General features: G+C 37.4%; 1 protein-coding gene across 1 annotated transcript in view; it reads right to left on the bottom strand.

The window, feature by feature from the left end:
• ATF6 (activating transcription factor 6) overlaps positions 1-12347 on the bottom strand; it is a 198332-nt gene that overhangs the window by 48235 nt on the left and 137750 nt on the right. Inside the window, exon 15 of the mRNA XM_041773611.1 lies at positions 3534-3618. Within this exon, the coding sequence (XP_041629545.1) occupies positions 3534-3618 (85 nt within the window). The remainder of the gene's footprint in view (positions 1-3533; positions 3619-12347) is intronic.

Genomic DNA, 12347 nt, shown 5'->3' with positions numbered 1-12347 from the left:
TAGGCTAAGAAGGAATATATGACCATTTCGAATGTGATCCATAAAGAAAAAGCGGTGGGGTGTCGGAGCACTGGAGACTGTGAAGTCAGAGTAGTTGGGAGTGTGGGTTTACAGTAAGAGATAAGTAGGAGTGGGATGCCTGGAGAGGGTATTTCAAGAGCAGTGCCATTACTGATGATGAGGAGGTCTAGAGTATGACCATGTGGATGGGAGGATGAGGGGTAGAGAATAAACGACAACAGGATTGGGGCACCTGGGTGGCTCAAGTCAGTTAAATGTCTGACTTTGGCTCAGGTCATGATCTTAGAGTCCTGGGATCAAGCCTAAGCTTGGCTCCCATCTGCTTTTCCCTCTCCCTCTGCCCCCCAACCCCCACTAGTGCTCTCATAAATAAACAAATAAATAAATAACCTTGGGGGGGGGGGAACGAGATCAAAAGAGGCCAGGGTGGGGAAAAAAAAAAAGAGGCCAGGGTGCTGGATGAATCCTCTATCTGGATGCTAAAATTACACAGAGAGATTGCAAAGGCAGTGGTGGAGAGTCATCCATGAAGGTGGGACAGAAGACAGCAACGAACCAGGGTAAGAGGAGTAAAACCTAGCATTATACACTTTAAGATGTTAGGGGAATTAAAGGGGAAAGAAGGAGAGATCATTTGGAAGTTGGAGTGGGGAGCAAGGATAGACCCCACCCCACCTGCAGGCTCTGAGGCACATAAGGTGAGTAGTAAAATCAGATTCTAATGTGAGAAGTATCCTCAGAGCGAGGAGGTGGAGGGAACTATTCAAAAAGAGGTAGACAGTCAACCAATATCTCTCGAATTTGATTCTTAACTTCTCAAATAGTTTACTATACCCTAAAAAGGAAAAAACTAAATTTATGTACAAAGAAATCAAAACCAGATTAAAAAGGAAATGATCTTCTAATGATTGTATTTTTCAAATCCACGAAAGGCTCATTTTCAAAAATTAGCCCCCTGGCCAAGATCAACAGAGTCAAGCAGCATCTTATTGTTTTTGGCTTAGTAAATATGATAGCTCACTGTTATAAAATAAAACCAGGCATTCTCTTGCATAAATATCAGAACAAAATTAAGTGAATTCTGTCTTGTTGGAAGCTTAGATAATAGCCTTTCTGAGCATAAGCTGACCAAGAACTTAAATCTATTATGGTTCAAGCACAGAAACCTAGGTACCTATGAAAAAAGAATCAATGGTATTTCCTAAACATATTCTTGGAGTGTAAAACAGTACATTCTGGGATATACCGTCCTTCGTGAAGTAGTAGTAGGACTGCTCCGTGCAAGCTTTGGAGGTATGCCTCTACTGAGGGAAGATACATTATGCTCAACAAACGTTAGTTTTTTTTTTTTTTTAACTTGCTTTAAAAATCTTTGTAATACTAAGAAAAATATCATAATTCTTTCATGCTTTAAGCAAAAAAAATGTTTTATTTTTTCTATAAAGCTGCCTCAGGGAGCCTAAGTAGTTTACTAGGTTGAGTGTCTGACTCTATTTTGGCACAGGTCATGATCTCAGGGTGGTGAAACTGAGCCCCACACAGGGCTCTGTGCTCAGTGGGGTGTCTACTTGAGATTCTCTCTCCCTCTGCCCCTCCCCCTGCACACACACAAACACACACGTTCTCTGTCTCTAAAATAAATCTTTTTTAAAAAAGCCTAACAAGCTGCCTAAGTCAGTCTCTTTCTTTTCTTTCATTCTTACTTCTTTCTTTCTTTCTTTCTTTCTTTCTTTCTTTCTTTCTTTTCTTTTCTTTCTTTCTTTCTTCTTCTTTTCTTTCTTCTCTCTCTCTCTTTCTTAAGAGAGCAAAGAGAGGGAGGGTGGGGAGGATGAGAGGGAGAGAGAAGAATCTTAGCAGGCTCTAGGCTATGTGGACACTGATCTCACAACCCAGAGATCATGATTTCCTAAACATTTCTTTAAAAAAAAAAAAAAAAAGATTTTATTTATTTATTTTATTTTAGAGAGAGAACGTGAACAGGAGGGGGGGCAAAGGGAGAGAATCTCAAGCAGACTCTGTGCTGAGTATGCAGCCTAATGTGGGGCTCGACCCCATGACCCTGAGATCATGACCTGAACTGAAACCAGGAGCCAGATGCTCAACCACCTGAGCCACTCAGGTACCCCTATAACCCCCTAAGCATTTCTAATAAGCAGTCTGCATAAAGTTCAATGAAATTTTAGAGTGTCTATGGTCTTAAAATATACAATGAGTATCTAATATTTTTTCTCTAAGACTAATTTTTTTTTAATTTATCTAGAATCCCAGTTTGTTTTATTATTAAAATAATTGTATTTGGTTGTTTAACTATGATCATCAATCAGAATGTAAACTGGTTCAGGGATCCCTGGGTGGCGCAGCGGTTTGGCGCCTGCCTTTGGCCCAGGGCGCGATCCTGGAGACCCGGGATCGAATCCCACATCAGGCTCCCGGTGCATGGAGCCTGCTTCTCCCTCCGCCTGTGTCTCTGCCTCTCTCTCTCTCTCTCTCTCTGTGACTATCATAAATAAAAAAATAAAAATAAAAATAAAAAATAAACTGGTTCAACTGCAGGTTAGTTCAAAAGGCTTTTCATTTTTTGGCTTATTCATAAACTATGAGATTCTTACTACTGGTTAGAAAATGTACTGGTAGTTCCTTTATACCAAATAAATGGACTTGAGAAGGATAGCCAATCCTCCTAGGTTCATTAGAGCCTAATATGATGTGTCAGAGAAAGCAATTAGTCAACAATATACACTATGCTCATCTGCAACACATAGCTGGCACTGGGAGTAAGATATTTCTTTTTTATGAAGAACCCAGATGGAAATAATCTCTCCTTTATTAAGTTTCTTTAGCAATTTGTATATTCCTTATGAGACTTTTTTTCTTGGAGTATAGTGATTTCTGGGCTTATTTTTCTTTCTAGATTATAAGCAAGATGCCTTAACATCTTTAGATGATCTCAAGGTATTACAGCATTATTTGTATCTTATGTAATACCCAGCACTAGTAGGAAAACAAAATGGAATACTAATACGATCAATACCAAATTCATCAGTATTACGGGCTAAATAGGCTTGTGATGGTTGGTCTGGGAATTATGTCACCATCTACATAATACAGGAAACTGCTCTGAGTTCCCAAAACCCAACTCACAAATTTACGCTCAGAACCCAGAATTCTTATATTATATGTATAAGCAGAGAAGCTACAGACAATAACTCTGTAGAGCCAGTCAATATGCTAACTCTTCTGATTTTATAAATAAAAGAATGAATTTTTTCTCTTAAAAATACAGTAATTTTAAAAGTTAACTTTAAATCTTTTAACTTTTAAAAGAGTTATTTTTAAAGAGAGTATAGGATTTTAAAAATAATACTTTGTGAAAAAAGTGGAAAATGTTTCAAGATTAATGCATGAACATATATCTGACCAACCAAATATTTTAAACGTCTTTTAGTTAATCCAGAGAATATTGGTTAAACAAAGAAATCTTATGTCATTCATAAACTGAAATGTCAACTTACCATTTATGTTTATTGCTGGTAATACAATTGACATCTTTGGCCTTGTGGTCTTGTTGTGGGTGGTAGCTGGTAACAGCAGGTGATCCTAAGGATAACAGAGAACAATCTGTTGTAACAACTTACAAGCTTAGTCTTGTAATAGGTCAAAATCAGAGTTTCTAAGATGCTAACATTTCATTGGGATCATAAAAAAATGACATTTTTTATTTTTGCTTGGCTTACAGGTCATTAACTACAAATCATCTTATGAATTAGTGAGCATCTATCATTACCAGGTGCTACGTAGTATTCTTGGAATACTCCTAGGTTCTGGTAATATATATGCTGTGGTACACTATAAAAGCTACTGGCCAAGGAATCAGAAGAGAAGGATTTTAATTCTAGTTCTGCCACTAATAAGCTGTATGATCTGGGTCTGTTTCCAATCTTGTACAATGAGGGTGCAAGACTAGATATCACAAGATACTGAAATTATCAATCCAAAAGAGTCATTTTTACTTTTTTTTAAAGAGGAAGACCATTTCTGCCACCCACCCCAAATTCTGATCCCAAATTACTGGTACATAAAATAGAGATTCTGATTGTAATTTACAGTAAAGGCAAAGCCTAGAACTTTGCCGGTTTAGCCTCCCCTTCTCCTTTGAAGCAACCACAGCATTAGATTTATTTTGGTAAGTGATAAGTATATACTAAAGGAGATTTATAGTTCTGACCCTTAAAAAGCATACAATTCAAGAATTTAAAAAATTATAAATGCATGTTTTAGCACAAGTATAAAGTTCCAAATGTAACACTGCCAACTTTTGATAATCTGTAAGTGACCCGTGGCACCTGAGGTTTCTGGTTTCCAACCACACAAATACTAAAAGTAAGATGAGAAGGGGGAGTATATGTGTTTTGGAAAGGGTATGTACAACTATAGGTATTCCAAAGCTATTATAAACAACTTAGGACTTTGATATGAACTACTGTTCAAACATCTTAACTCCTTTTCCCTAGCAAAAACATAAGAATTGTCACAGCAAAAAGAAAAAACAACATACATTAGTGTTTCCACTTAAGGGAGCACGATTAAACTGAGATAGAACTGAACCTGATATTAACCCCTCTTGCTTCATCACTCATTCAGCAAACTGGCTGAAGGACTCACTACAAGTAGGATTTAACACAGCTGAAGGTAATAAAAATTCAATGCAACTTAGTTCAAAGGTCAATGTGATTGTAAAATGCAATTACCAGCAAAGCGAAGACAAAATCTAGAATGCAAAAAACAAATTGAAATGAATATACATGAACAAGAACTGTATAGAAAACATTTCCAGTAACTGCTTGTCCTTTGTTTAACTTGAGGCAGTATTTCTATGAGAACAGATTTTTTTTTTCTTTTAAGTTGGGGAAAAGATGAGTGAAGTTGTTCTGTTAGAATTCCAGCATTGCAGCATGGGAGGTTTTTTTTTTTTTTTTTTTAAGTGCATTGTTAGACACAAAGATCACACATTTCTCAGTAAGATAACATAATATAGCCAAGAAAAAAACAAAATTTGCTGATCTTCATGCCATGAAAATTATAAATAGCTTAATTCCTATAATTAAAATATTGCTTCAGGGTCCCCAAAATTGAATGAGAAAACAAACCAACAAACTTGTAAGCCTCAAATTAAAGCTACTGTAAAAATAAACACACTTGGATTCCACTGGTCATGGGATATAAGGTCAGGATCAGAGTTAAATCTGAGTTTCCTGCTAAGATCTAGATACCATACTAAATATTGTTCTTAAACATGATTATCTGAACATAATGTCTCCTGCTTTCTTTCTTCATTAAATTTCAAAGTAGTTGCTTTTGTAGAAGAATGCCAAAAAAATACATTATTATTTATGAAAAAGAAGAATCGAATCTTGAATGGATAAAAATAGTACATTAACCAGACTTACCTCTAATTATTAAAGTGTGCAAACTGGGATGGGGGAGGGAGAGGTGATCTAGAATTTAAAGTGCTTGTTACCACAGAACTGCAGGGAATCAAAGTCGGTATATTACAAATTCTAATAGTAGTTATCTTACATTAAAAAATAATTTATACACACCCATATAGCTAGTTCATTTAACATTTACTTTCACTTTCTCAAATTAAATACTCTTTGCTGTAACAGTGAATTTTGGAAGGCAGCTATGCTCACCACTATACCACCAACGCCCGCCTAACAGTGAATTTTGAATCAGTTTTTTCTACTCAACTATGTTCATATCACTCCTTTTTAGCATATTGTTAATTCTATTAGTGATGTTTTCAGAAACAAAGGAGCTTTATTTTGGCAGTATTGCTGAAATCTATGTCACTAATTTTAGGATATCTCCAAATGCACTCCTGAAAAGTATCTCAGATTTCAGATACCTCAGGGAGGAAACTTTGTGGACAGACACTATCATCAACACATTGTTATTTCTATTCCCAGAAGAAGTCAGAGAAACACTGGTGGGAAAACACCAAAACATTTCACTGTGATAATAAAACATTAGTTTTCCAATGTTACGCAATACTGTGCATGAGAAAATCTGCTATTTTCATAAAATTCTCCCTATTCCCTTTTCCAAGCACTTTGTTAGAAGAAAACCGAAATATTAGTACATAATGCAACATCCAAAATTATGCCTCTTCTCTTTCTAAGAGGGCTAGAGCATTGGAGATTAACCTATCAAAAGCACATGACCACATTTTGCTCAGCTGAAGGTTGAAATGGTAATTCACAATAAAATCAAGGTCCCACTAAGTGTTGTTTAATATTGACTCTACATATCTGTATAGAGTGGAAACTGACTGCTGAGATTAAATGACCCTTCCCACTCTCCTTTAAAACTTACTAATTAGAGACGGAGACAAACCATGAGAGACTCCTAAATCTGGGAAACAAAGGGTTGCAGAAGGGAAAGTGGGAGGGGGGATGGGGTAAACTGGGTGATGGGCAACGAGGAGGGCACTTGATGGGATGAGCATTTGGGTGTTATACTATATGCTGGCAAATTGAATTTAAATAAAAAAATGTAAAAATAAAATAAATAAAACTTACTGATGCCCACAATACAAGTGAACATTCACGACTAGTGTGTTTTTCCAAAACTACTTTTGCTAATTGTATTTGTTAGAATAATTGTGTAATTAAAAAAAAAAACATTAGGGAAATTGGGTGGCACAGTTGGTTAAGCCTCCAACTCCTGGGTTTGGCTCAGGTTGTGATCTCAGGGTCATGAGACTGAGCCCCACGTTGGGCTCCAAGCGCAGTGTGGCATCTGCTTAAGATTCTCTCTCCCTCTCCCTTTGCCCCCCATACTCGTGCTCTTGCTCTCTAAAATAAATAAATAAATCTTTTAAAATATTAGAGTAATTGACAAAAAAAGTGTGTGAAAAGAACGAGATTTAATAAAAATCAATTGTTCAAAAAATTCACTCATTCTAAGACAACCATAAAAAACTAAGAAAAAAACCCATACCAGTCTGCATTCAGATTACTTAAAAAGTATCTTTAAATTCTCATTCTAATCTAGAGTAAGAGTAACATACTGGAAATCATGGTTGATGCATTGTGAGTGTAGTTTGTATAAAAAAGGCAACATGGAACCCTCCTAGATCTGAACTCAAAGAAAAGATGTTGGCCTTACATCAAAACTTGGCAAACAAGTCCACATTTATATAATTAAATACACATTTTGATGATCTCCTACTTTAAGCAATTTTGTTAATTCACAGATCATCCAGTAGTCCCTACTGTACTAGGTAAGACGGCTTCTCTTGTATTAGGAAACTCTTGCCTAAGGTTGGAGAGCCCCATATCTTTGATACCAAGGAATGTATAAATGTATTTATTTTAAAAGATTTTATTTACTTATTCATGAGAGACACAGAGAGAGACATAGAGACATAGGCAGAGGGAGAAGCAGGCTCCCCACTGGGAGCCCTATATGGGACTCAATCCCAGGATCCTGGGATCACGACCTGAGGCAAAGGCAGACATCAACCACTGAGCCACCCAGGTGCCCCAAAAAGGAATGTATTTAATATCTAATGATATTTCCTGGGGAATGAAACAGTCTGCAACAGGCTGCACCATGACACTGATTTTATCTGGGTCAGCTTTTATCTGGATCAACATTGGTCTCTATTCATCAAATTTTCACTGTGACACTGAGCAGCTTTATTTGGATCAACATTGGCCTCTATTTGTCAAATTTTGGCCTCTATACTAACAATGACTTAGTAACATTTGATATTTGGTCCATATCCACTGGATTCCAGTGATGGGCTTGGTTTTCCAATATAAAACAGCTAAAACCAGACCAAAAATAAAAGCATCTATCCTCATTTCAAAGTAACTTTGCATTAATTTTTTTCTCATCTATGTTCCTATCCTGGGGAGCTCTGGTTTTCTACTATCACTCTACCTCATTTATCTTACCAAGTCTCTTTCAAGCTACCAAACAAAGGGAAGAGGATATTAAAGCTTGGAAATAGAGGAGAGCCAAAGCAGCAATGAGAAGCAGGCCTTTCAAAACTCTTTATCAAAGTCAAATATTCTGAATTTATGTTGTTTTCTAGGAGCTGTATTAATTCTTGATCAGAAATCAAATGTGTCTGGGACGCCTGGGTGCCTCAGCAGTTGAGCATCTGCCTTTCGCCCAGGGCGTGATCCCGGGATCTGGGATCGAGTCCCACATCAGGCTCCCAGTAGGGAGCCTGCTTCTTCTTCTGCCTATGTGTTTGCCTCTCTCTCTCTGGGTCTCTCATGAATAAGTAAATAAAATCTTAAAAAAAAAAAAAAAAAAAAGAAATGTGTCCAAACATTAAAGCAACTGAAAAGTAAAGATAATTAAGAAATTTGAAATCATTAAAATACACAGACACATACAGTGACACTATCCTAAAAAAAATCGTAAAGAAAAAAAATTAGAGGTAGTAAAACTAAGTAGAATTTAATCATTTTAAAAATCTGTTAAAGTGTCTATGATGTAGGGCTTCCCATTATAGTAAAAGCATAAGCTAAGTACATTAGTCACCCCCAAACTAGAAGTAGTTAATATAAATAGCTAATATGAATGCAGTATTTGTACCACTAACATATGTAATAAAACTACAGACCAATAAAAGGAAATGTAAAGCTTGCATCAGCACCATTAATATGCATGCCAGTCAGAGAAAGAATAAGTCAAAACTATTAGTGCACAACAGATGGCCTAAGACTGAGCTAAGGTTTACATCTGACAAGAAGAAAATTTTTACACTATGTTCAAACGTGATAAATACTGCCAAGGTCACCAGAGGAAAAATTAGCTTGAAATCCCAATAAATACAAACTCATTTTGCTTTAAGATATGGTTGAACATCAATAAAAAATAAATTTATATAAAAAAAATATATATGGTTCTCATCTTTCTCTGCTGGAGTACCCAAACCTGCCCAATGGACTCTGATTTCTCTCCCCTTTTATTCACACAAAAATGTATAAGGTTGTACCATATAAAACTGCCAATTTTTTATGGGTCAAATATCAGTAATTTCATAAAGTTCAACCTAATAATTATTGTCTGTGCCTTTCTTTTTAAAAAATAATTTAAAAAAATAAACTTTACACTCAACATGGGTCTTGAACTCACAACCCCTAAATCAAGAGTTGCACGCTCTACTGGCTGAGCCAGCCAGGTGCTCTGATCTGCCTCTTTTTTAAAAGATTTAATTAACTAATTAATTAATTAGAGAATGTGTAGGTGGGGAGGGGCAGAGGAACAAGCAGATTCCTCACTGAGCAGGGACCCAGTGGGCTTGATACCAGGACCCTGAGATCATGACCTAAGTTGAAGTCAGCCCCTTAACCCACTGAGTCACCAAGCACCCCCTGCCTCTCTTTTTTTAAAGTAGCATTAATTGGGGGCAGCCCCCTGCCTCTCTTTTTTTAAAGTAGCATTAATTGGGGCAGCGGTTTAGTGCTGCCTTCGTGGCTTAGCGCTGCCTTCAGCCCAGGAGACCGGGATTCATGACCCTGGAGACTCGGGATCGAGTCCCACCTTAGGCTCCCTGCATGGAGCCTGCTTTTCCCCCCTGCTTGTGTCTATGTTTCTCTTTCTTTCTGTATCTCCTATGAATAAAAAAAACCAAGAAACAAAAAAGTAGCATTAATTTAGAGTTTCTTGGTCAACATGCTTTCTTATAAATACTTTCCCAAGGATAAGACAGCAGCTTCCAAGTCATTTTTCTCTCTTAATGAGAGTTTGCAGGGAAAGTGTTTCTAAACCAGGTCAGGACTATTTTCCCTAGAGAAAGCTCTTCGACAAAATGCTGGTTATATGCTTTGAACAGGGATCAGGCCAGCAAGTCTTTGACCTTGTACCTCATATTACTCCATTCAATAACTCAAGCTAATCAAGTTCAAAACTTTGTCAGTCCCAATACAGAGTTTTTCAAAAGCTGGACAGTGTGTGATTTAGGGAAATAAATTATGACCCCTGAAGCTTGTTATCGATCATCATTTGTTGAGTGCCAACAGTGAGGCAATCCAAAAAATGTCTTAAGGAAAAAGATCAAACACTAAGTGCATGGAGAGTTTAACCATAGGGGTTTGTCAGACATAATGTTTACAAGATGTTACGTTTTAGAAAATTCACTTTACTCAGGACTACTGGTAGGAAGTGAATTTCCTGAAGACTGAATTGCATCCTACAGATCAGCTACCAAAGTAACCATGCAGAGTGGGGAGGGAGAAGGTGAGTCTACAGCAAAGTGAGCCAACAAGTTTTCTGAGAAAAGAGATTACTAGGAAACATCTCAAAGAAAAAGTTAAATCTAGATATCTAAGAAAATTACTTTTTGTTGTTAAAAATGGGGAAAATGCTAGGTTGAGACAAAAATTAATTTTTTAAAGTTCTAGGCAGAAACAAAAAAAAATGGTGTAAACTTATGTAACAGTAGTCTCAAATGCTGTGTGTGTGTGTTTGTGTGTAACTATCGCAGCAGCGGCGGGAGGTACATGCAGGGAGATACTATTCCTGTGGACTCCTTCATATCAATGATGCTACAACTTTTTTGGTGTTGGGGGTGGTGGTGGTAAGGCATCCTACTGACTTTATATTTTTAAAGTTATCTCTCCTGCATGGTTCTGTGTCTGGATATTCTTCTAGTCTCTACTAAAGATCTCAATCTTCTCTCCAAAGTAATTTTGATCTTGGTTTCACACAAAGAAAAAGGACGGACTCAAAACATCCCCTGAAGTACATTTTAGGAAAGACTGATCTTGACACAGCAAACCACCAAATGAAAAATAACAAAACAGGGATCCCTGGGTGGCGCAGTGGTTTAACGCCTGCCTTTGGCCCAGGGCGCGATCCTGGAGACCCGGGATCAAATCCCACGTCGGGCTCCCGGTGTATGGAGCCTGCTTCTCCCTCTGCCTATGTCTCTGCCTCTCTCTCTCTCTCTCTCTGTGACTATCATAAATAAATTTAAAAAAATTTATAAAAAAAAAAAAAAGAAAAATAACAAAACAAAATCTTAAAGTTTCTTTTTAAAGCCCTTAAAATTTTAACTATAACCTACCATAATCTGATTTTTCTACTTTAGTGGATCAATTTTCTCTTGAGATCTTGGGTTAGAAAGATAGCCAAACTGAACACCTGGTCCACACCAGAAGCTGAGATTTATTGCTAGCTGCAATCCTCATCAAGCATAGAGGTACACTATTAGACTGGTTCCAAAGAGTTCAGAAGAGTTCTCTCTTCATACCACAAAAGGTATATTTTCCAGAATCTTGTACATTCTCTGCATTCTCACCATAAATAGAATAGCAAGTTCTCAGTTTCCACTCATGTTTGACATACAATGCATGTATGGGAAAGGAAGGAAACTTCTTTTTTCCCTGTTTGGTCAAATACTGTTTAAGAAAGGATTTCAACTAAATTTCACGTAGTGATGGTTCAAAAGGCAAACTAAGGGATCACAGTGTTAATTTTAAGCTCTATAATAATCATGTATCCTTCAGGAACTATTTAATCTTACCGCCAAAGGAAGCCAAGATCAGAAGTGAACATATCGACAGTAGCAGGTCCTTCTGAAACAGAAGTTCTTTTTTTTTTTTTTTTAATTTTTAAATATTTTATTTATTCATGAGAGAGAGAGAGAGAGAGAGAGAGAGAGAGAGTCAGGGACACAGGCAGAGGGAGAAGCAGGCTCCATGCAGGGAGCCAGCCGTGGGACTCGATCTCGGGTCTCCAGGACCACACCCCAGGCTGAAGGCAGCGCTCAACCGCTGAGCCACCCAGGTGCCCCAGAAGTTCTTTAACAAAGGATCCATATCAGAATCATCTACAGGACTTAATGTAAACATCCAGGTTCTCCACCCCCTACAAAAAATTCTGATATGGTAGGTCTCAGGTGCGCCAAAGTTTTGCAGGGGTCCCTAGCAATTCTGATGCAGACATGTGAGGATGCTGCTTTCACAAAGCAGTGGCCAGCATGCTGCAGACAGACAAGAGACTACGAGGAGCATGGGCTCTGGAGCTAGACTGCCTGGGTTTGAATTCTGCCTCTAACACCTCCATTTCTAGCCGCAGGATCTAGACCAAGTTCCTTGATCTCTCTGTGCCCTGGTTTTCTCATCAGTAAAACAAGGAGAGTAACAATACATAGTGCATAGGTTGTTTATAAAGATTACATAAGATAATACTTGGAACAGTGAGTGAGGCAAGTAAAAAGCACTATTTTAAGTATTTAATAATTTTTTTAAAAAAGCACCAAAAAGTTTGAGGTCAGAGAAGTCCTTGAGGAAATGTAC

This window comes from Vulpes lagopus, chromosome 11 (assembly GCF_018345385.1).
Source record: "Vulpes lagopus strain Blue_001 chromosome 11, ASM1834538v1, whole genome shotgun sequence".
NCBI classification, from domain to species: domain Eukaryota; kingdom Metazoa; phylum Chordata; class Mammalia; order Carnivora; family Canidae; genus Vulpes; species Vulpes lagopus.
Note: the sequence above shows the minus strand (reverse complement) of the source record. Positions and strands in the feature narration are given on the sequence as shown.